This window comes from Arvicola amphibius, chromosome 4 (assembly GCF_903992535.2).
Source record: "Arvicola amphibius chromosome 4, mArvAmp1.2, whole genome shotgun sequence".
NCBI lineage: Eukaryota > Metazoa > Chordata > Mammalia > Rodentia > Cricetidae > Arvicola > Arvicola amphibius.
In genome coordinates this window covers 37,379,518-37,400,470 of record NC_052050.1, presented here as the reverse complement: position 1 = coordinate 37,400,470, position 20,953 = coordinate 37,379,518, and the positions used below count along the sequence as shown (strand labels likewise).

At 47.5% G+C, this 20,953-nt stretch overlaps 1 protein-coding gene across 4 annotated transcripts in view; it reads left to right on the top strand.

Moving 5' to 3' along the window:
* Hnf1b (HNF1 homeobox B) overlaps positions 1 to 20,953 on the top strand; it is a 54,261-nt gene that overhangs the window by 10,957 nt on the left and 22,351 nt on the right. For 2 of the 4 annotated variants that reach the window (XM_038325895.1, XM_038325894.1), the window contains exons 3-4: positions 1,773 to 1,959; positions 3,792 to 4,027. In XM_038325895.1, coding sequence (XP_038181823.1) covers positions 1,773 to 1,959; positions 3,792 to 4,027 — 423 coding nt within the window. Of the gene's footprint in view, positions 1 to 1,694; positions 1,960 to 3,791; positions 4,028 to 20,953 lie in introns of all 4 variants that reach the window. The other 2 variants (XM_038325892.1, XM_038325891.1) reach the window with 1 other exon arrangement.

Genomic DNA, 20,953 nt, shown 5'->3' with positions numbered 1-20,953 from the left:
CTACTTATCCATTTCCGGATACTATATATCTTGTCAGTGGTTGAGGCATGGCCATTTCTTTTCCCAAAGGCAAGTTTTTTCCAAGAAGAAAACAAGCTCCAAGTGGTGTGTCTTCAGTGTTCAACATTCTCTCTGGAATAGGTCGGTGCTGCCAGGAGCAATCTTGTCTCACTTCAATAGAACCCTAAGTTATTTAAATGCAATTTTGTACAGCTGTTTGAAGTGGTTGAAGATTATCTATCTATGCAGAATATAATCTCTATGTATCTAAAGACCCTGATTAGTCTAACTATAAGTATGACAACCATAGATGACTATTGATCTATAATTCTTAATACCTATATAACTTAAAGACTAAGACAATAAACAGCTGTGCAATAAATGAGGACAATGACCTCCAAATGTAAACAGCACACAGTGTCTGGGAAATGATTTTGTTATATATCCAGTGCCTCTGCGAACCCTGCTCCATGCAGATAGGAGGTAGAAGACAACGTAGTTCCCTTCTTAATAAAGTGGATATCAAACCTCATTCCAACTATGTAGGCAAGGCTGTCCTCTACTACTCATTCATTCTGTGAAGATAGATTGGAGGTTGCTCTGCCAGGGCCTGGAAGGTAGCAGCTAGGCGTTTCCTTCGCCTTTCTCCAGCCCATCAGCATCGTCCCCACAAAGCTCCTCTGTTCCAGACTCGGCGCTTTCATCTTTCAAATTATGTGGGCAGATCTCGAGCCCTCTCCCTCATTAAAGGTTCCCTGGGACACACACATACGTGACACACATATCACATGCAAACCACACACACACACTGCACACACATGGAATATACACCTCACAAAACACATACGCACACACTATTCCCTTTGCAAACATACTAGAAATCTAAGGAACATCTTCTCTTGCAAATACAAAGCTCCATTTTTATTTCAAAGCATGATTTTAAAAGTTTGGGATTTCATGTTTTTCAAAGAACCTAACGTTGGAATGCAGGTGCCCAGGAAAGAGGAGCCTAACGTTAGAATTTAGGTGCCAAGGAGAGAGGAAGGGTAAAGGGCAGGAGGGCTACACATTGCCTCTAAACATGGTAGGTAAGTGTAAATTATACCTTTGAACAATTTCCTCTGGGCTGAGACTTGATTGGGCTTATCCCCTTGACATCAAAACACAAGCATTCAGAGCCAGGCAGTGGTTATTATACACACTTTCAATCCCAGCACTTGGGAAGCAGAGGCAGGCAGATCTCTGAGTTCTAGGTTAGCCTGGTCTACAGAGTAAGTACCAGGACAGCCAGGGATACACAGAGAAACTCTCTATCATTAAAGAAAAAAAAAAAGAATCAATTGATCAATCAATCAACCAATAAAAATACAAGCATTCAGGACTCAGAGTGTCTTAATGTCAGAAGGTCAATGAGTCAAAGGAAAATAATTTTCTCAAAACACTGACTTGGCTGTATCTAAGCTCTGTCCAAGAAAGGAAAGGGTGGCTTTGCTGGGGACACAGGATGTGCGGGGAGGAGCCTGCCACAAGGCGTCCCCTTTCTATCCCCACATGAAATTAGAGCAGATTGTGAAGCTTAAGGGAGAGGAATCAAGGGTCCATTGGTCCATCCGTGTCTGTGTCTGTCTGTCTGTCTACCTGTCTGTGGAGTGAAGGCTACAGGCTCTATCAAATCTACTCCTTTCTCTTTTCAGAGTTCAACCAGACAGTCCAGAGCTCTGGAAATATGACAGACAAAAGCAGTCAGGATCAGCTGCTGTTTCTCTTTCCAGAGTTCAGTCAACAGAACCAGGGGCCTGGGCAGTCCGAGGACGCCTGCTCTGAGCCCGCCAACAAGAAGATGCGCCGTAACCGGTTCAAATGGGGGCCCGCATCCCAGCAAATTTTGTACCAGGCCTACGACCGGCAAAAGAATCCCAGCAAGGAGGAGAGGGAGGCCTTAGTGGAGGAATGTAACAGGTAATACCAGGCTCCCTCTTGAGCAATTGGGAAGGTTCATCTCCCTTGGTCCTGTGACAACTGTTGAGACACTGTTTATCCAGCTAAGCTGGCTAAATCAGGGTCCCCCCAAGTGTGTTCTACAGAATCCCAAATTCAGTTTATTAGTAAATAGGCTTGAGACACATCCCAGGAGTGCTTCTTCAGGGGCCACAGCTTATGTTACTATTATATATTATATATATAATAATTATATAATATATATAACATATATATTATATAAATATTATATATTACAAGCTCTGAGGAGCCCAGCACTTGGGAGGCAGAGGCAGGCCTGGTCTACAAGAGCTAATTCCAGGACAGACTCCAAAGCTACGGAGAAACCCTGTCTTAAAACCACCCCACCCCCCAAAAAAAATCTCTGAGGAGGATTAGCAAGATGGCTCAGAGGGTTAAGGCATTTGCTGCCAAACCTGACTGCCTGAGTTTAATGAATCCACATGGTGGAGAGAGAAAAAAAATCTTGCAGATTGTCCCTAAAACATGTGTGCTCGCATATGCACACACGCACACAACATACACACAAATGAATATTTAAAAGGAGAAAGAAAGATCCAAGATGCCCTGCATTTAAGGAGCCTGTACAGCATTGTTGCTTGTCAATCATGAAGTCTCACCTCTGTGAAATACTAAATTATTGTTCCCACAAGTGATTATCTTAGGGCAGATATTCTAAGAGCTCTAATATGAAATATAATGCCGGAGAGATGAGTTTCCATTCCATACAGGCAACACCAAACTGTCCATTAGCTCTGGCCTCCACTAACTATAGCCCCATGCGACTGGAAAAAACCCGGGGCCTGGCACAGGTTTTACAAGATTTACATAAATGCCCCATCTGGAATCCCAGCACTCAGGAGGCAAAGGGAAGAGGTTGGAGAGTCTGAGGCCCATCTGGACTTCAAGTGAGACCCTGTTTCAAGCAACCAATCAAGGAAAATTAGCAGGAGTAAAAGAATTGGTTGGATCTCTTTGGATGGTTCTGTCTACACTGACTGGACAGACTCCTTTCTGTGTCTTAGCTGTGTATCATTTTTTAAAAGCAAACACTGGAAATCCTCGGAGAACACTTTTGGCTTCCTTCTTTCTCTATTTTCTTTCATTCCCATTTTGACTCTCTAGAACATTTGCTCCTTGCTCTGGCAGAGGCCTGGGGGTTTTGCTATGTCTCTGAGCCGTGGCAGTAAAAACACAGAGCCAGGGAAGCCGAGTGGGGAAGCAGCCTGGATTTGACATAAGGTCTTCCACTGAGTGGTGTCCAAGAACACAGCTCACAGTGGGCTGGGGGTTGCCTTGGTGCTCATAAGCAGAGACCTGCCCTCTCTGGCTACCTCCTTAATGACCCTGCCCTTCTCTGCTTGCTCTTTGCCCCAGAGTATGAATGTGGAATCCGGATTCCCTGCACCCTTTGGGGGAGTATCCAAATCCCCAAAGCCCAGATGCCTCTCACAGTGCCTGGAAGAGACTCAAGAGTCAGCCTTTCCTGAGGTAGTAAGGAGGCTGATCACCAGGCCATCTGTTGAAATTGCTAATCCTTGGCTTGCCCTCATGTAATGGGAACCACATAGGGGCCTATGCTTGGCCTTCTAGATAGCGTAGCTTATTCAATACCCGCTCTAAAGCTTCCCTCCAGGCCTCAGATACTGTGAGGAGGATGGCTTTTCTTGGGACAGGCCACTAGCCCCCACTAACCTTCAGCCTCTACTATGACTGTGTATTTGGGGCCCACCCAGCACATGCAATTACTCCAGCCATCCTCACTTACCATCCCCCGCCCCCATTCTTTGCAGGGCAGAATGTTTGCAACGAGGGGTCTCCCCTTCCAAAGCCCATGGCCTAGGCTCCAACTTGGTCACAGAGGTCCGTGTCTACAACTGGTTTGCAAACCGCCGGAAGGAAGAAGCATTCCGGCAGAAGCTGGCCATGGACGCCTATAGCTCCAACCAGACGCATAACCTGAACCCCCTGCTCACCCACGGCTCCCCTCACCACCAGCCCAGCTCCTCTCCTCCCAACAAGCTGTCAGGTGAGTAGAGACCTGTGCTTCTCACTGTCTAGAACTGACTGTCGCTGTTCTCGCCGGAGGGGCGGATACTCTGAGAGGACCACAGACCTGCTTTTCTCCCATTGCTAGAATATTCTCATGAGAGAGTACGTGCCTTTGGTCAGGTTTCCTCCCACTTCTTGCTCAGCTGCTTGGCCCTCAAGGAGCCCTTTGCCCTTTTCTTCTCTGTCTTCCTTCTCCCTGGGTGGCTGCTGACTCAGCCACACAGATTATCCCCGGAGAAGGCTGCCTTTTGGGGGTGCCAGGTCCGAGATGCAGTCAGGGAGATGATGATGTTGTATCACTGGTCAATATGATGGAGAATGGCATTTTGGCCACCCTCCGCCATGCTGGGCTAGATCCTATCTGGCACTCTCTGTTTCAACAGGAGACGTCAAGTGGCTGTTAGGGAAAGGCCACTCAGGTGGCAGTCTCTGCTGTGCTGAGCCAGGATTAAGGTGGGGTCCATTCCTTGAGATCTTCGGTGATGAGCTGGCTAAAGAGCTTGTACCATGTTGGCCCGGATCAGAATGTCTCTTCCATGGGGTTTGAATGTGTCAAAACACAAACCTAGATCCTCATGTGGAAAGAGACCCCTATATGCCAAGCACTATGCCAGCTGTGTCTTCTTCTTATGGGCTTTATTTCTCTTAAGAAAGTTTACCAGAAATGAGGAGGTGCTTATAGATGGTTGTTTGGTACCCATGTATACCAAACAGCACTGCTTCCTGATCTGAGGAAAGGCTTGAGAAAGGAAAGCCAGCCATTGTCCCAATCTACTGTCCACTGAAGTCCCTTACTCCCTACACCTGCTAGTTATCTTTTCTAAAGGAAAGGCCCAAGAGCTGGGAGCTGACCCATATATTGGGTAATCCAAATCATCAGGACAGGGTCTGAGTTACCAACTGGGTGATATGCAGACATTTGTTCCAAGCCTACCACTTACAGGAGATACAGCCTGAGACCTGAAATTGACCAGCATAAAGCCTGGGACCAGGCTGGAGTTTCTCTAGGCCCTGCTCTGAGCATCAGGAAGGGCTCAGATACCCCAAAAGAAAGTTGGCTTATTCATGAGAGGCAAAAAAGCTGAGAGCAGTGAGGGGAGCAAGTTTTGGGCTGACCACGGAGTCATTTAACCCCCTTACATCAATACAAAGCAAGGTTCGAACGGTAGGTGGTGGATGGCTTAGGGCTGATACTGAGCAGGGCCTGAGCTTTTGCCCACCACAGTGATCCATGGAGCTAAATCTGGAAGCTGTGTGGGGCGTGGTCGGGGCAAGGATCATTGTTGAGAAGACAATGGCCATTGTGCTGGGACCTGTGATCTCCACACCAAAGTCAGGGAGCCGGCAAGCCAAACAAAGGCTCAGCAGCTTTCTGACAAGCTGGGGTTGTGCTGAGGTCACCACAGGGTCGCTAGCTTAGGCTCTCTCTGTATGCTGGCTGGAGAGCTAGAGAGCTAGGGCAGCTGGGCCAGGTATTAGAAGCAGTGCTAAGGCAGGAATAAAGGCAGGAGACAGCCTCAAATGGACATCTGAGAAGGGTATGGACCACTGAAAATGGAGTCTCTTGGGTTGCCCCAAATTCCAGACCTTAATGAAAATTATGAGAAGGCTAGAACTCAGAAGGACTTTAAAGAAAGAAACTGAGGCCCAGAAAGAGATAATTTGTCTAAACTCATACGATGGTGATTAGACGTTGAACCTGTCGATTCTTGCAACATAAATATGCATTAAGTGCTAACCAGGTCCTGACAATATAAATTGGGGTCATAGTTCCATGATGGAGTTCGTGCCTAGCCAGTATGTTTAAATAGGGAGGAAAAGGAAGATGCGGGGAACACAGAGCCCTGCATCCTCAGAATTTATACCCTGTAGGGAGGACCTCTCACCAACATGGAGCCTCCAGTATCAGCTTGGATTCAAGATTATCTCTGGGGGCAACATGGGCTTTTCTAGGGAGAGAAGGATCCTGCAGCTGTTATGGGGGTTGGGTTCTTTCAGGACACTGGATATCTTCAGTGGCTGTTTAGGCCTTCATTTTCCCTCATGGTACATCAGGGAGCCTCCCCTTGACCGCCCAGGGACTGGATCCTCTGGGTGTCATTTTGAAATGGTTCTAAGTTGGCAGGTGATGCATGTGAGTAATTCCCATGAGCTCTGAATTTCCTGTGTGTCACATGGGTACTGGGTGCATGCGAGGATTAAATGGGTGAACCTGTAAATAACCACCCTTCCCAGCCAACCACAGAGAGATCGCTCCTGTCACCTCGGCATAAATGAGGCAGTGGCAATAAGGGCAGGCAAAAGGAGCCCGTTTTCTTCTTAATTTTGATACATGGACATTAATCCTAAGAGGCAGACACGTTCTGGGAATGGCAGAGAAGTGACAACTGTGCTCTGAAACGCTGGAATTAGAACCCTAGATGCCCTTCTGAGGCTGTCAAGATGGCTCTCAGGACTTTTCCCAGGGCTGGTGAGACAGCATTGCTCAAATCTGGACTGCGGAGCCTTGCTGTACCCTTTCCATAGTAAACATAGCTGACTGGAACCTAAAACTAGTATCGGCACTGGTTATCCATCTGTCTATCATCAGTCTCTCTCTCTCTCTCTCTCTCTCTCTCTCTCTCTCTCTCTCTCTCTCTCTCTCTCTCTTTCTCTCTCTCTCTCTCCATCCATCCATCCATCCATCCATATATCATCTCTCTATCTCTCTATCATCAATCAATCAATCTATCTATCTATCTATCTATCTATCTATCTATCTATCTATCTATCTATCATCTATCTATTTCTATATTGTTCACTTTCTCTTGCTCTCCCTGGGCATGTATGTGTATGGTGTGTGCCTCCATGTGCGTATGCATACTCATGTGTGAGCACACACACTGTGTGTGTGTGTGTGTGTGTGTGTGTGTGTGTGTTCTAAGCCATGGGGTTAGGAATCTGTAAGCCACTGGAGATTCAGTGCAAAGGAGGCTAAGAGAGAAGTAGGAAGTTGATCCCAGTGTCTTTCTTGATGGCACTCTACCTTATGCATTAAGGCGGGGTCTCTTATTTGAACACAGAGCTTACTAGATTTACTTGTGAGATTATGCTAGATTTACTCTAGGCAGCTTTCTTACTCTGAGGAACCCCTATATCCATCTCCCAATATGCAGAATGATAGACAAACCCTGTGCCCGCCCAGCATTTCCATGGGTGCTGGAGCTCTGAACTCTGGTCCTTTTGCTTGCTTAGCAAGCACTTTTACCCTCTGAGCCATCTCCCCAGCTTCTAACACTGACAGTCTCCAAAGCTGAGCTGGGGAGGGACAAGACATCAACATCTAAGCCCCCTGCTCTGCAGGATGTCTTCTCTGAACCCCAGCACCTGAGCCAGGAGGTCTGGCAGCACCAAGGAGAGGAACCTCCCAGAATCCTCTTCTTGGAGAGTTGAGGCTCCTTTTCCTAAGCAAGCCCCTTCCCTCCCAGCCATGCTTCTATATAGCATGTGCCCCACTTGCCCACGATGACCACAGTGTGACCCTGGTCCTGGAATGTCCCACACAATAGGGACGGCAGGAGGAGCCACTTTGCCTCTGTCAGCGGCCGGTTGGTTACAAGGTACCCTACAAACACAGTCAGCAGAATCAGCTGTTTTCAGCCTTGCCCCTCTCTGCCTTTACAATCACACACCAGCATGCAGCCAGGGGTTGTCATGGCTTTGTCTCCCTTATGCATGCTTAATCGACAATTAAGCTGGGGCTTTGAACCAGCCTGGCTGCTGCTGCCGGGCCTTCATCTTTCCAGTGAGTGTCACAGGGGCAACCTTTGTCTCTTCTTCTTGGGGGCCTAAAGTTACTGTAGCAGGCTGCAGGCAGCCATTTATCTTCAGACTGGAAGGCCTTTATCTGTCACCCTCCCCATTCCAGCTCTGGCCAGCAGGAGCTGTCCCTGGTTATAGGGCCCCGTGACAACCTATTCTGGGGCCATTGAGCGGAGCCGGAGTGATGGCTTCTACCTCCATTCTGGAGCTGAATCAAGGAAAAGGCCCCCAAAAGGTCAGAGGGCAGGGCTGTGGCAAGAGAAAGGAGCTGGTTGGAGACTGGTGCTTGTATTGATTGGCTCAGAGGAGGAAGTTGTGGGATGGGAGCTGGGCTAGCCTTGGCCCAGGACTGGTATCGGTAGCCTGATCTGGGTGGTTCTGTTCATTGTACACCTTGCTCTAGTCTAAGTCCCCTGGCTACCTCCCCCAAGGAGGCAAGGGAGGGACACACAGTCCCCGTCAGCCTAGGCTCTCCCACACACGTCCTTTCTCTTAAACGATCTTTTCAGGAGGAAATGAGTGCTTGCTCTTCAGCAAAGGCAGTGAGTCAGAGAAGGGAGAAGACGCCTCCCTAGGATAAGTGTTGGGCCTCTGGGCCACAGCCTAAAAGGACATATTGTTTCCGTGGCTGCTGTCTTCTCTTGCCTTTGAACTCTACCCCGTCCTTCCCCAGCCCAGCAGACCAGACTTCCCTGGCAGGTGTCAGAACTTGAAAACATAGAGTCCTGCCTCCTGCTCCCCTCTTAGCTTCCCATGGCAGCATCCTCAGTGGCTCCTGGAACCCAACCCCATGGCTTGGACAAAGCAGATCCGTTCCTGGTCAAGATAAAAATGGCCTGGATAGCTACACTTCTCCATGCCACAAAACTATATCGTACCCAAGGAGACTGCGGACAGGAGCAAATCAGACTGAAGATGAGAAATGACAAACGTTCTGTGTTGGTTCAGCACTTCTTTGGTACCGAGCTCTGGATGGGCACCTGTGTGCTTCATCTCATTTAACCTTCCCCCAAACCTAGGAAGATGTGTGCTGTCTGTATTGATATCCGCACTTGTCAACTAAGCAAAGGTAAAATGTTTAGAATGCAATTTGCCCAAGTTCATAGAGTCAGTCAGCAGTGGGACAGGAACAGGCTTTGACTTGTAATACTCTGTCCGTCTGTCTTTATTTGTTCTATGTACACACTAAATCTTTTCAACATGAAAGCTAACGCACACACACACACACACACACACACAGAGGAGAGAGAGCCCCTTCTTCTATATTTCTGTGTGTGTGTGTGTGTGCGCGTGCACACTCATGCACACACACTGTATGTGCACGTGCAGAGAGAAACAGAGAGAAAGGGAGAGCCTCTTCTATCTTCCTGTGGTTCCCATCTGAATGACCGAAGTGAGGTAAGGAGAAGACTCCGAGCCTCGCTAGTTCACTGTCTCCCCCAGCTGCTGCCCCTGAACAAGGTGAATTCTGTGGAAAGAAACAAAGACCTCTCTTTCCCAAGCCCATCCCTCTCTGTATGGGGATTTGAACTGCCCTTGCATTCGGCCCTGTCTGGGGCACTAAAAACTTTTAACAACTTAATGGGGGCCTGAGAGACAGGGTAGGCACCTCAGCTCACCTCTGGGAATTCCACCCCCTCCCTGGGCAGCAGACAAGAGGAGGGGGTTTATGAGGGCAGCTGTAAAAAATATTCATCCCAGCAGCAAAGCTTCCCAGAGTGAATGAGCCAGCCCTATTGTCCCTTAGTGGGAGAGACAGAATCGCCAGGAATCCTGGCTTGCTCTAGCAGTTCTGAGGTGTACAGGGCTCTAATGTTCTACTTCTTGGGGACTTAATCTAACTGTCATTTGATCTCCTGAATTTGAAGGTCATTTTATCTCCTGAATTTAAAGGTCATTTTATCTTGTGGGTAACACCCTATCAACTCCCACTAGATTGGGGAAGACAATTAGGATATTAATGAGATTAAGAGGCCTAGTCTTAAAGACCTTCTGCTGTCAGCACCTTAGGGGGCCGGTTCTGGTCTGCATACAAAGACACAGGGCAGGGCACTAGTGGGCTCTGGCCTCAGTACAAAGGGACCCACAGCTGAGAATGAGCTCCTATCACCTGAGGCAGCCCACTGGCTATGTCTAATCCCTCTGAAGGATCTTTAGAAGATTCCTTGCTACCACCCTCCCCTCCCCCCTTCCACCCTATCCCCTCTAAAGAGGAAGGAAGCTGCCAGGAAGCATGGAGTCCAGCCTGCCGCTTATGGGAGAAGTGCTCTTGGAATCTGTTTGTAAAATGTTTGATGGGAAGTAGCAGAAACTTGGAGAGAGTGAAGTATTAGAGGCACAGTGAGAGGCAGAGATCTGGGCAAGGGCCTTTGAAGCCACCCACTTAATAGAAGGCGCAAGAGCTGGCCTGCTGCCTCTACCCACTTTTCAACAGGAAGTGAAAACACAAATGAAGAAGCCAGGGGGAATCATACGTGTGCGCGCGTGTGCATGCACACTAATCCACACCCATAATATTCATACATACATGTGAGACATATACGTGTTCGTTTTACATATAATATTTATGTCACTTATTAGTATAATATAATCTATCTTCAAAATAAAGTCAAATGAAACATTCACTCCTAATTCTCCTGGATTGTTATAGGTCCTCTAGAACACAGTCAGGCAACTTTTTCAGTAAAGAGCCAGAGTAAATAGTTTTGGCTTCTCAAGCTATATGGTCACAGTCACAGCCATTGAACCCTGCCTGTGGAGCACAAAAGCAGCCGTAGGCTGTGCGTGAGTGTGTGGCTGTCCCCCCCAACACAGCCTTATGTTATTTTCACATATCGTGGCATATTCTCCTTTGAATTTTTCCAACTTTTTAAAAACATAAAAACCAGGGCCGGAGAGCAGGCTCAGTGGTTAAGAGTGAGGACCTCAGTTAAGTTCCCAGTACTCATGTCAGGCAGCTCGTGACCACTTGTAATCCAGCTCCAGGGGCATCCAACACTTCTGGCCTCTGTGGGCAGGTTCACATACTCATGCACATAATTTTAAAAAATAGATGTATACACATACATATATACGTACATATATGCATATATACATACACATATGTGTGTATACACACACATACATACATATCATCCTTGGTTCATACATCTTATGAAAGCAGGTTGCTTGGGTGAGCAAAACTCTCAAATACCTCTTTAGGTATTAAAAGAGGTTAGATTCTTTAGGGAGCTCGCCAGGCTTCAATAGTTACTAAAACTTTCCAGGTGAGCCCAATGTGCCACCAAGAGTTGAGACCTGACTCTAAAGCGTCTCTGTATTAAAGAGCATGTCCATTACCCGGGACGTGTCAAACGCATATTTTAATTAGGGATCAGGAGTAGAAGCAGGGACCTGAGTTTCTGTATTTTGGTGCTGGCAAAGGGGATGGCTCAGGGGCCTCACTGTCAGCAGTGAACATCTTGGAGCAGCTCCAATAGCAGCTGATGTCCCTCTGTCCCCCAACCTTCCTTTGACTGACCACTGCCAATCCTGTTTATTAAGGCTTTACCCAGTCTTCTAAATTCAGTGGGCAGGACAACAGAGCCGTGGGGTCGTGGAAGAGAGCTAAACTCCAACCTCATTGTAGTCATTTATTTTTGTGTGACCCTGGGCAGGCTTCTGGAATCTAAGCCTCAGCTTCTCAGTGTGCAGTGGGCACACCACCCACAGAAGATGGAGGAGGAAATGGTGCAATGCTTGTGTATAAAGGGAAAGCATCCAGACGTGGCAGGTTCTCATAAATGGTGGCTGTTGTTCTTCCCCACAGACGCTCGCTTCTGTTGTTTGTTATTTGAAAGAGGGATTGTTTGTTGTTGTTATTTGGGAGGGGGTCCCCTTATTTCCCTATCTCTAGTGGAGTCTTGTTCAATCCTGATTTTTAGAGAATTGGAATATTTCCAACTAGAATCTCATCTTGGTGTCTATACTGGACTCAGGCTGGCTTCTTGCCACATGGTGGATGTAGGGCAATTTCTCATCTTTCCTAGGACTGTGTGGGGACATCTGTTTAGCGTCATAGACATTTAGTACCAGTGAGAAGCAATCGTGATATGCATGTCCAGACTGATGATGGGACTCAGGACCACACACTAGGTCGGGGCAGCAGATGACCAAATGTGTGCTGTACCTAGCAGGAAATTTTTCTCCTTTAATGAAAGAAGTTGTGAGTACCCTACTTGTATGCATTACTTGTATGTAATTAGGCTGTGGAAGCTGCCAACTAGCAGGAAGATGGTGCTTTCCTGAGGGAGGCTGCCTCTGAGCAGCTTGCTGCCCTCTGTCATGACCTGAGTGTCTATTCAAATAAGTTCCTTGGGCTTCTTTGGCCCAGTCGGAACCCTAATACCTGCATAGGGCTGTTGTGAGGCTCCAGGTCATCTTATTGCTGAGTGAGGAAGATTCTTGTAGAGGTCCTGAGCTGACCAAGGAAGGGCTCTAGGTCTCTAGGGTTCTTGATAAGGCCGTGGCTTTGCAGTTTCTAAGAACTTGGTCATCATTTGAGACATCCAGAACCATGAAACCGAAACACTGGCAAAATCTAGGGTTCTCAGATCTCCTTCCTAGAGCACACCAGAGTAATCTGGGGAGCTCACTAAACATAGACATGGTAGGCTGCACACACCCCTATAGGACCAGATTTGCTTAGGTGCAGTAGTACTTGGGTATAGAGCATTGTGACGTGTCCCAGGACACTGGGATGCACCACCAGGGGTTGGCTGTAACTTGACCAGGCAGAACAGGAGCGTTCTGAAGGATTGGCAGCGATGCAGTGGTTCTTTGCTCTGCTGGAAGAGGAGAGGCAGCTGGGTCAGGAACCCTGGACTTAGGTTCAGAAAACCAGAATGGCTAACAAACAGGAGTAAGGTTGGGGAAAAAAAAATCACTAAACTTATTGAGGATTCTGACCTGTCATTGCTTGGAGACTGTGTGCTGCGTCCAGCCTTGAGGCCCGGGATTTGCTGTCTGAGGTACAGAGAGGCTTGCCATGGTGGAGCTTTCTTGTTAAGTTCATCATCTGTCTGTCTGCCTCTTTCTCCTCTCCCTCACTCCATCCCCGTGTCAGGAACTCTGTGTTGCTAGAAGCCTTCCACCTTTATTAGGGACCATTAGGGCTTTACGGGCTTTACGACATCAGCAGATCGGGTGGGGCCGGTCACAATAAACACATTTATACTGGGTATAAACAGGACACCTATAACTGCCAGAGGTTAACACTTCCGGGGCCTTTGAGTGGCAGACTGTATGCCCATGCCTTGGAACCTGGTCCATGGATGCCTCTTCTTGGTCCACCCCTGTTGGACTCTGATGGCCCTAAAACCTGGGTGAGTACTTGTGTGGCAAAGAGGAGACCTCTCCAAACAACCCCTGCAGTTTGCACAGTGGGCTTCACTGAGCTCTAGGTGTTTTATGGATTGGAGGATTGGAACAGAACCTTGAAGCCTATGTTCTTTGTTATGTAGAATTCTACTCCAGGGCTCAGCATCCCTTCCTGTCAAAGAAAAACACAAAAGGCTTTGCCTTGTTCCTATAGTGAAGGGAGGCCTGAGAGATAGAGCTAACCCTGAGCTGAGCCCTCCCTAAGCCCCTGCTGGATTCTTCAGTGTCTCTCCTGCTAGGCCTGGCACCATGGTAGCCACTCTACTTAATGGTGGAATAAATGTATCTGTCATAGAGAGATTCCTGAACAAATGCTTAATGCATAAATGTTCTGCATTGTAAGTTAGTTAAGTCCAGTTTATAAACTGACCATAACATTCATTTTTCTATGGCATCTGTAAATATTATTTAATGCAAGCTTCTTCCCTTTTTGGGAAAAAAAAATGTCCTGATGCGCCATCTCTTATCTAAAGTTTGCAGTTCACAAAATAGTGCCAACATTCAGTGCTCCCAGAAACTTCTCAAAGAACACAGCCTGGCTTTCTCCCTAATGCTCTCCTAGCTTGGTTTCTACTGTTTTAGATCACTCACTTAGTTTAGTTGTACTAGTTAGTTTCATGGTCTACTGACTTAGACCCTTTTATCATCTTAACTAACCAATATTCCTTGGACAAGGAAGGTGTGAGACTGGGTCTTTCTGAGTTTCCACTGGGTGACCTGAGACCTGAGCTGCCTGAAGAGACAGAAGAAAGTCTGCCAGGCTCTGAGCGGCCATCAGTTCTCTGATGGTGTTTCCCAAGGGCTCACCTGGTGCTCCTCTTCTAGCAGGCTAGAAGCCAGTCATCCTCCTCCAAAGTCTCAGTGTCTGATACCTGGTGCTTGCTGGGTGATCAGCATCGATCTGCCATGGTGCTGCTGCTGATAATAGTGATGATGATGGTGATGATGCTGATGGAGCTGTCCCAGTGGTAGTGATGAAGAGTCTGGGGTTTGACCAGGCAAACCGCCATTAAGGAGGCAGCTCCAACACTTGTCAGGCCTTAAAGGATCTTGTCCCTGGATATTCCCTCCCAGTGGGGGGAATTGCTTAGGAAGAGGTCACAGTGGAAAAACCTCCCTTTTCTAAGGCAACTTTATTAGCCCTTCAGTCACAATACAGATGTCCATTTATAGGTCCTTACTTTGTGTGGACACCCAGTGGCTCAGTCCTCTGATGACTTTATAACCTTCCTCACATTGCCCAACCCACTAGGAGCATCACCATTCTCCCTGTCAGTCAAACCTGGGAGCCTTTGTTGCAGCCCTATCACCCCTGCCTGCAAAGGCCACTTCTCAGAAAAGACAGTGACCCCAGGAGCCAGACTGCAGCAGGACACTGTCTGCCCCCACTGGCATTAGACCAACGATGCCCATCATTAACCCTTCATAGGTTTTTACCTTCGTTTCTTTATTAAAAGGGTGTTTAAATTACTCACTTTGCCACAGTAAGTGCCCATTAACTGATCCTTTTCCTAACCACAAAAACAAACCCAGGGCACCACAGATGGGTTTCTACTTGGTAAGTATAAATTTAGGCATCTCACAACTCTGCGAGGCCTGCAAATGAATCTTCCTTGCCAAGTAGTAAGATGACCTGGGGTATGAGTTATCACGTTTAAAGCCCACTATATTAACACGAACACTTGCTCTCAATCCCCTTAGAACAGATGTTATCCCTGGGCTGCAAGACTAGAGAATCACACACACACACACACACACACACACACACACACACACACACACACACCATCCATTTCAGCCCAAAATAAAGCACAGGTGAGCTCTCAGGCGCAGAAGGCAGTCTGGTGCATTCCACACACCCGTCCACACCCCTTTCTGATGCTTCCTGAGATGAAATTGCTCAAATCTCTCAGTAATGTTTCCTCTATTTTAATTGTGTTTTAGTTTCTTCTTCCTTTCCTTTTCCATCCTTAACCAATATTTCTCTCCTCACAAAGAAAAGTAGGAGACTCAGTTGATACACATATACTGCGGTGGCTTCTCATGGAGCCCTCTGTCAGGTCGTTCTTTCTTATTGACTCATTCCGCAAATCCTGGCATAGGCCAGGTGCCATATAAAAGTTGCTGAGGAGGCCGGGTTGGGGGTGGACAGAACAGATAGATGACATGGACAGACCAAATGACAACAGCCTACCCTCAGGGTACATACATTCTCATGAGAGATGCAACCGAGAAACACAGACTCCTTGTGGGTCATGATAAAGTGGCTCAACATATTGGGGATCCATTTAGGGATTAGAAGGAAGAAAGGGGGTCAGCTTCAGAACGGGAGACTAGCTGGGGGACCACCTCAGAACCTCTGCTGCCCACTGAGTCCCATGTACATCTGTGGCCCACTGAGAAGCCTGGAATAAAACCATCTCCTGGGTGAGGCCTGTGGCAGTTCTCCAGCACCAAGGAAGCTCTTTCGGCTGTGGCCTTGGACTCCAGGCTGAAGTCATCTTGCAAAGCACCTGATGTTTGCTTGCAGAAACCAGCTCCCTGGCAAGGACATGAGGACGCACCTGCTAAGGCCAGCCCCATGGAAGGAAGGACATAGGCTGCCCGTCCCTCCTCCCCCCTTGCCTGTAGGTTACGTCTGAAGGCATCATGCACATTCTTGGCTGTTTTCTTTTCTCTTCTTTCTTTCTTTCTTTCTTTCTTTCTTTCTTTCTTTCTTTCTTTCTTTCTTTCTTTTTCTTCCTTTCTTTCTTTCCCCGCTTGCATTTACTTTGATTTTTTTTTTTAAAAATAAGAAAACCAGTTTGTGGGCTTCCCTGAAGTATCATTCAGTGTTTACCCTTGAGTCAAGAATGTTTGCCATCCTCACAGGCCTGTGTTTTTCATGCCATGAACGGGGCTCCTACTTGAGGCCTTTAGGGTCTAGAACGGAGCCCGCCCTAGTGTCTAAATTGAATTCATTTTCCATGAGTTTCCTCTTCGTAGGCTTTCAGATTTTCAATCTCCCAAACTCTGTACAAACACAAGTCGTTATTAGGGAAAAAGAGTATTCAGAACAGCAAAAGTTTGGTGCTGTCTGTGGAGAAACTGAGGTAGCAGTGCTAATTCATTTGAAAGCTTTGGTTTCTGGAGTCCCCAACTTTAAGGCAAGGAGTTTGTCATTCTTTTAATGACAAACAAGTATCTGAGAAATTCACCAGACTGCCCGTCTCTCTGCCTCTGTCCTCAAGGAAAATGAACGGTGCTCAGGTTGGGGCAGGTATGAGGACACAGGACTGGACCAGGAAGACTAGTATAACACTCCCCTTCCCCCTTCCCAGTACAAGGCTGGGGCTTCATAAGAAACACAGTTCGGTCTGTGCATGGTTTGCGGGCATAATGGCTTCATTTTGGAAGAACTTTCTCCCTCCCATGCTCCCTCCTACCCCAGTGTAAATATCTAGTTTTCAGACCCAATGGGTTTGGGCTGTGCTCTGCATGAGGTTAGGAACACAGAGGAAGAATGTGTGTGACAGAGCCCTGGCCAGTTGAGTAATGTTTACTCTGTTGGTGGCTGGGGCGCTCACTGGAGCTGGCACGGGGCCACCAACTGGAGGAACATTCCTGCATTATCACGAATAGGAACGGGCTTCATTGTCAAGGGTGAAGGCATCCCACCAGGTGCTGGGGACAGCTTACAGTAAAGGGAGCCCCCAGGCTCCAGTGCCAAGGGCCATGTGAGGGACAAGCTGAGCCCCTATTACCCAAGAGTCCCGACTCTCTATCTCCTGATACAGGAGCAATTCCAGACATGACTCCTGTTTCACATTGCTCTTTGGTTAGTTTTGTCTCCCAGCGAAGCCTAGTGCTTCTCTTAAATTATTTTATTAATCTACCGTCTGTCACCAGAGGAAGGAAATCTATATGTCCATTTTACAGAGGAAAAAAAAGCCTAAAAAGTTGATTGATTCAAAACATAATGGAGCTAAAGGGGAGACAGACAAACAGAATTCTCAATGTCTAGAGACTGGTACTTTGTTCATTTCCAGAATTGAAATCTTTGCTGTTTTTTGAGGGTCTCAGAGAGGTGGGCCACATAGTCAGGGAGCCCTGAAACAGATTTCAGACACACCTCTGTAGTTAGGCACACCCTGAACAGCTCTCCTCTGAACACACAAGGCACAGCTGGCCCTGTATAAACCAACACAGGTGTCTGAAAACAACACACTAAGCTAGGTTGCACAAGAACCATTACAGAACGGATGGGAAAATCACACCATCAGTGACACATTTTAAAAAGATAAGTCTTCCATCGAAACATCAGCAGTTTTACAGCCGCTAGGTGGTTAACGGAACACTAATGCCGTCCAAGAACAAATGTGGCACTGGAGCTTGGAAGGGTCCTGAGGTTTGTCTAAGGAAGCAGCTGTCAGAAGGGTTGCAGGTCATTGTCATGAAGTGGTAGACAGAGGCCTGTCTGCAGGTGGGAGGAACTATGGTTCCTGATGGGCATAGATGTGGCTTATAGCACTTGAGTGACGGAGGCGGCTGGCAGCTGTTCAAGGGGGCATGTGTGCATGCACAGGGCTGCTTATTATATTCCGTGTGGCCCCATTCAGCTTGTACCAATTCCTGAATTCGTCTGGTGCCTCTCAGCTGTAAAATTTGTGTGCCTTTGCAGCGATCGCCTAGCAATAGACGTGGAACAGATTTACACTATCAATATAGAACTCACCCTACTTTCTCTTTCCGCTTGTCCCTTGATCTGGGGCATGGATCCTTAAAGCAGCTGAGGTCTCGTTCCTTCATTCTGTAAATAGGCACAATGCCAGGTACTCTGCTAGCCCAGAGAAGCAACAATGAGTATGGCATCTCTTCCTTCGAGAGGGAGAGGAAAGTAAACAAATCGGAGTACAAGGAGGCCAGCCCTGATGTCAAATCTCTAGATCATCAGTTCTGGGTCATGACCCCTTTGGGGGACAAATGACCCTTCCACAAGGGTCGCGTATCAGGTATCCTACATATCATTATGATTCATAACAGTAGCAAAATTATAGTTATGCAAAAATAATTTCATGGCTGGGGGATCACCCCAACATGAAGAAATCTAAATCTATTAAAGGGTTGCAGCATTAGGAAGGTTGAGAACCACTGCCCTCAAGCCTTGGAAGCCCAGAGGATGAGACCACTAGGTAATAGGATGAAGGAAGAACATTTTCCCAGAGATGCTACAGGAAAAAGAACCATCCAAACAGAGGGAACAGCATAGGCAAGGCACAGAGGGGACCGCATGGAGTGAAGTGAGGAATGATATATTTCAGATAAGGCAGAGCGCAGATGCAAGCCCCCCCCTCAGAAAGCATCAAGGGGTCATCAGAAGTTTCTGAGCAGAGAGGCTAGAGAGGCAACGTGGTCCATGAAGAACTTGCCATGCAAGCTTGAGGACCTGAGTTGGATCCCCAGTTACCTTCCCTGACCACGTGCAAAAGCTGAGCATGGCGATACGAGCTTATAATCCCAGTGCTGGGGAAGCAGAGACACCCAGATTCCTAGGGTTTGCTGGCTGACTGTCCCAGCATACCTGATGGGATCCAGGCTAGAGAGAGACCTTCTCAAAACAAAGATAACGCAGTGATACCTGAGGACAAATACTCAAGGTTACTCTGGCTTCCACTTGCTTGCGCACAGGTACATGAAAACATCTCAGGGTACAGCTGGATGAAGAGCCATGTACATCCTTCATGCTTTTGACACTTCTAGCCAGTCTTGCTGAGTCAAAACCTGTCTGTTTCCTAGGTTGTTGAGAATTCAGCAATAACCCAAGGCCCATGATGCCCAGAGAGCAGTGGCATCCAGGACCCTGGGGAGGTCTCTAGATTGCACTAAGATACCTTGGCTGTTGGATTGACTTTCTGTGGCTCATAGGGTGCATGATGGGGACAGGACTAATTAGTGACTTGAACCAAGTAGTGATGGAGGATATGTGGCCATGATCTGCCCTAGCCATTTCTCCTATGGGTCTTTTGTGATTAGTTAACCTGATGTCTTCAGTAAATCAAAACTCTAAAAAACAAAACAAAACAAAAAACCAAATCAAAACAAACAAGCAAGCAAACAAAAAAAGCAAAGTGTGCAGGCTCTGGAGCTAGATAGCCTGTTTTGTCATCTATCGCTGTGTCCAGAGCTAGCAATGGTGACTGAGGAAGATGAGATCATCCACTTCTTAATGAAGTTTCCCAGCACGGTTTTTAAGTGATTAACAGGTACTCAGTAAAGTTGGGTGACCTCAGCCATCCTACAAATATTTGGATGAAGATGGTCCAAAAGTAGAGGGGAAGATACTTGGAGCAACTTTTATATGCCCAGCATGACCTGAGGACATCCATTAATTCACTGTGTTCTTTGCAAGGGACCTAACGGAGGACATTGTTAACAGTATGGAAATTGGAGCCCAGGGAAAGCACATAACCTCCCTAATTTACATGGCTATGGCGTGGTTAAATCAGGATTTAAGCCCAGGCTATCTAGCTCCAGAGCCTGCACACTTTGCTTTTTTTGTTTGCTTGCTTGTTTGTTTTGATTTGGTTTTTTGTTTTGTTTTGTTTTTTAGAGACAGGGCTTCTCTGTGTCACAGTCCTAGCTGCCCTGGAACTAGCTCTTGTAGACCAGGCTGGCCTCGAACTCTCAGAGACCCACCTGCCTCTGCTTCCCGAGTGCTGGGATTAAAGGTGTGTGCCACTCCCGCCCGGTGCCTCTACACTTTGCGTTCCTCATTCATTGCCATTTCAAGTGTCCTTTCAAATTTATGGAATAGACGAAGACTAGGGCTCTTTTCTTTTCCTCTGATAAGAGCATCTTTTCCTGGTGTGTGGTCAATGGACCATTGCATGATATCTGTCCATCCCTGGCCCTTCCCCTGGGAATTTACTCCAGTGACTGTCATGTCTATGAGAGGAGCATCAGTGAGGAAGGCCCCAGAGCTGACAAGCCTCCTGCCTAATTCCCTCCATGCTGTACTGAGGACAGTCCCCCCTCCATAGCCCACCACCTCCAGCTTCTACCAGTAAAGCTGTGATCTAACTCCCAGCCAAAAATCTTAAAGGGGAAGTTTCAGGAGACGCATCTGTGCTTAGAACAGCGGCTACAACACAATAAAGTTCTTTGGGGGAGGTTAAAGCCTGCGAGCTGCAGTCGCCCTGGTCTGTGTTGCTTAGCCTCTAAGAGGCTCTGGGCTCTTAGTATGACCCCTTTGTCAAGGCTTTTGCTTCCCATGGATATCCTTAGTTAATTATTTTTAAATAAATAATTGTGTGGCCTGTGGTAGGGGAGAAGCCTCCCTGTGACCCATATTTGATCATCAGAGGGCTGGCCCTTTTCCTTCAGCCAAATTAAATAGGCTAAGTCCAGGGACTGTTTGACTTGAGACCCAATCGATGATGGGGACAGGCTGGGAGGTGAGCACACACCCGACTCCCAGCGTTATCGCCCCTCTCTGGGAGCAGGGCATCTTGGGGAGGTAAATAGCTGGTCAGGGAGTCAAAACATACAGGTGAAACAGGAGTGCAGTCCAGATGTTCCAGGAGGAAAGAGTCTGCAGAGCGGCTGCCAGGCCTCCTGCCAAGCAGCTTCCTGGGCAACGCATCAATCAGTCAGCCAAAGCAGGAGCCGCTAGAAGCTGCTCTCTACCAGAACATTCCATCCATGC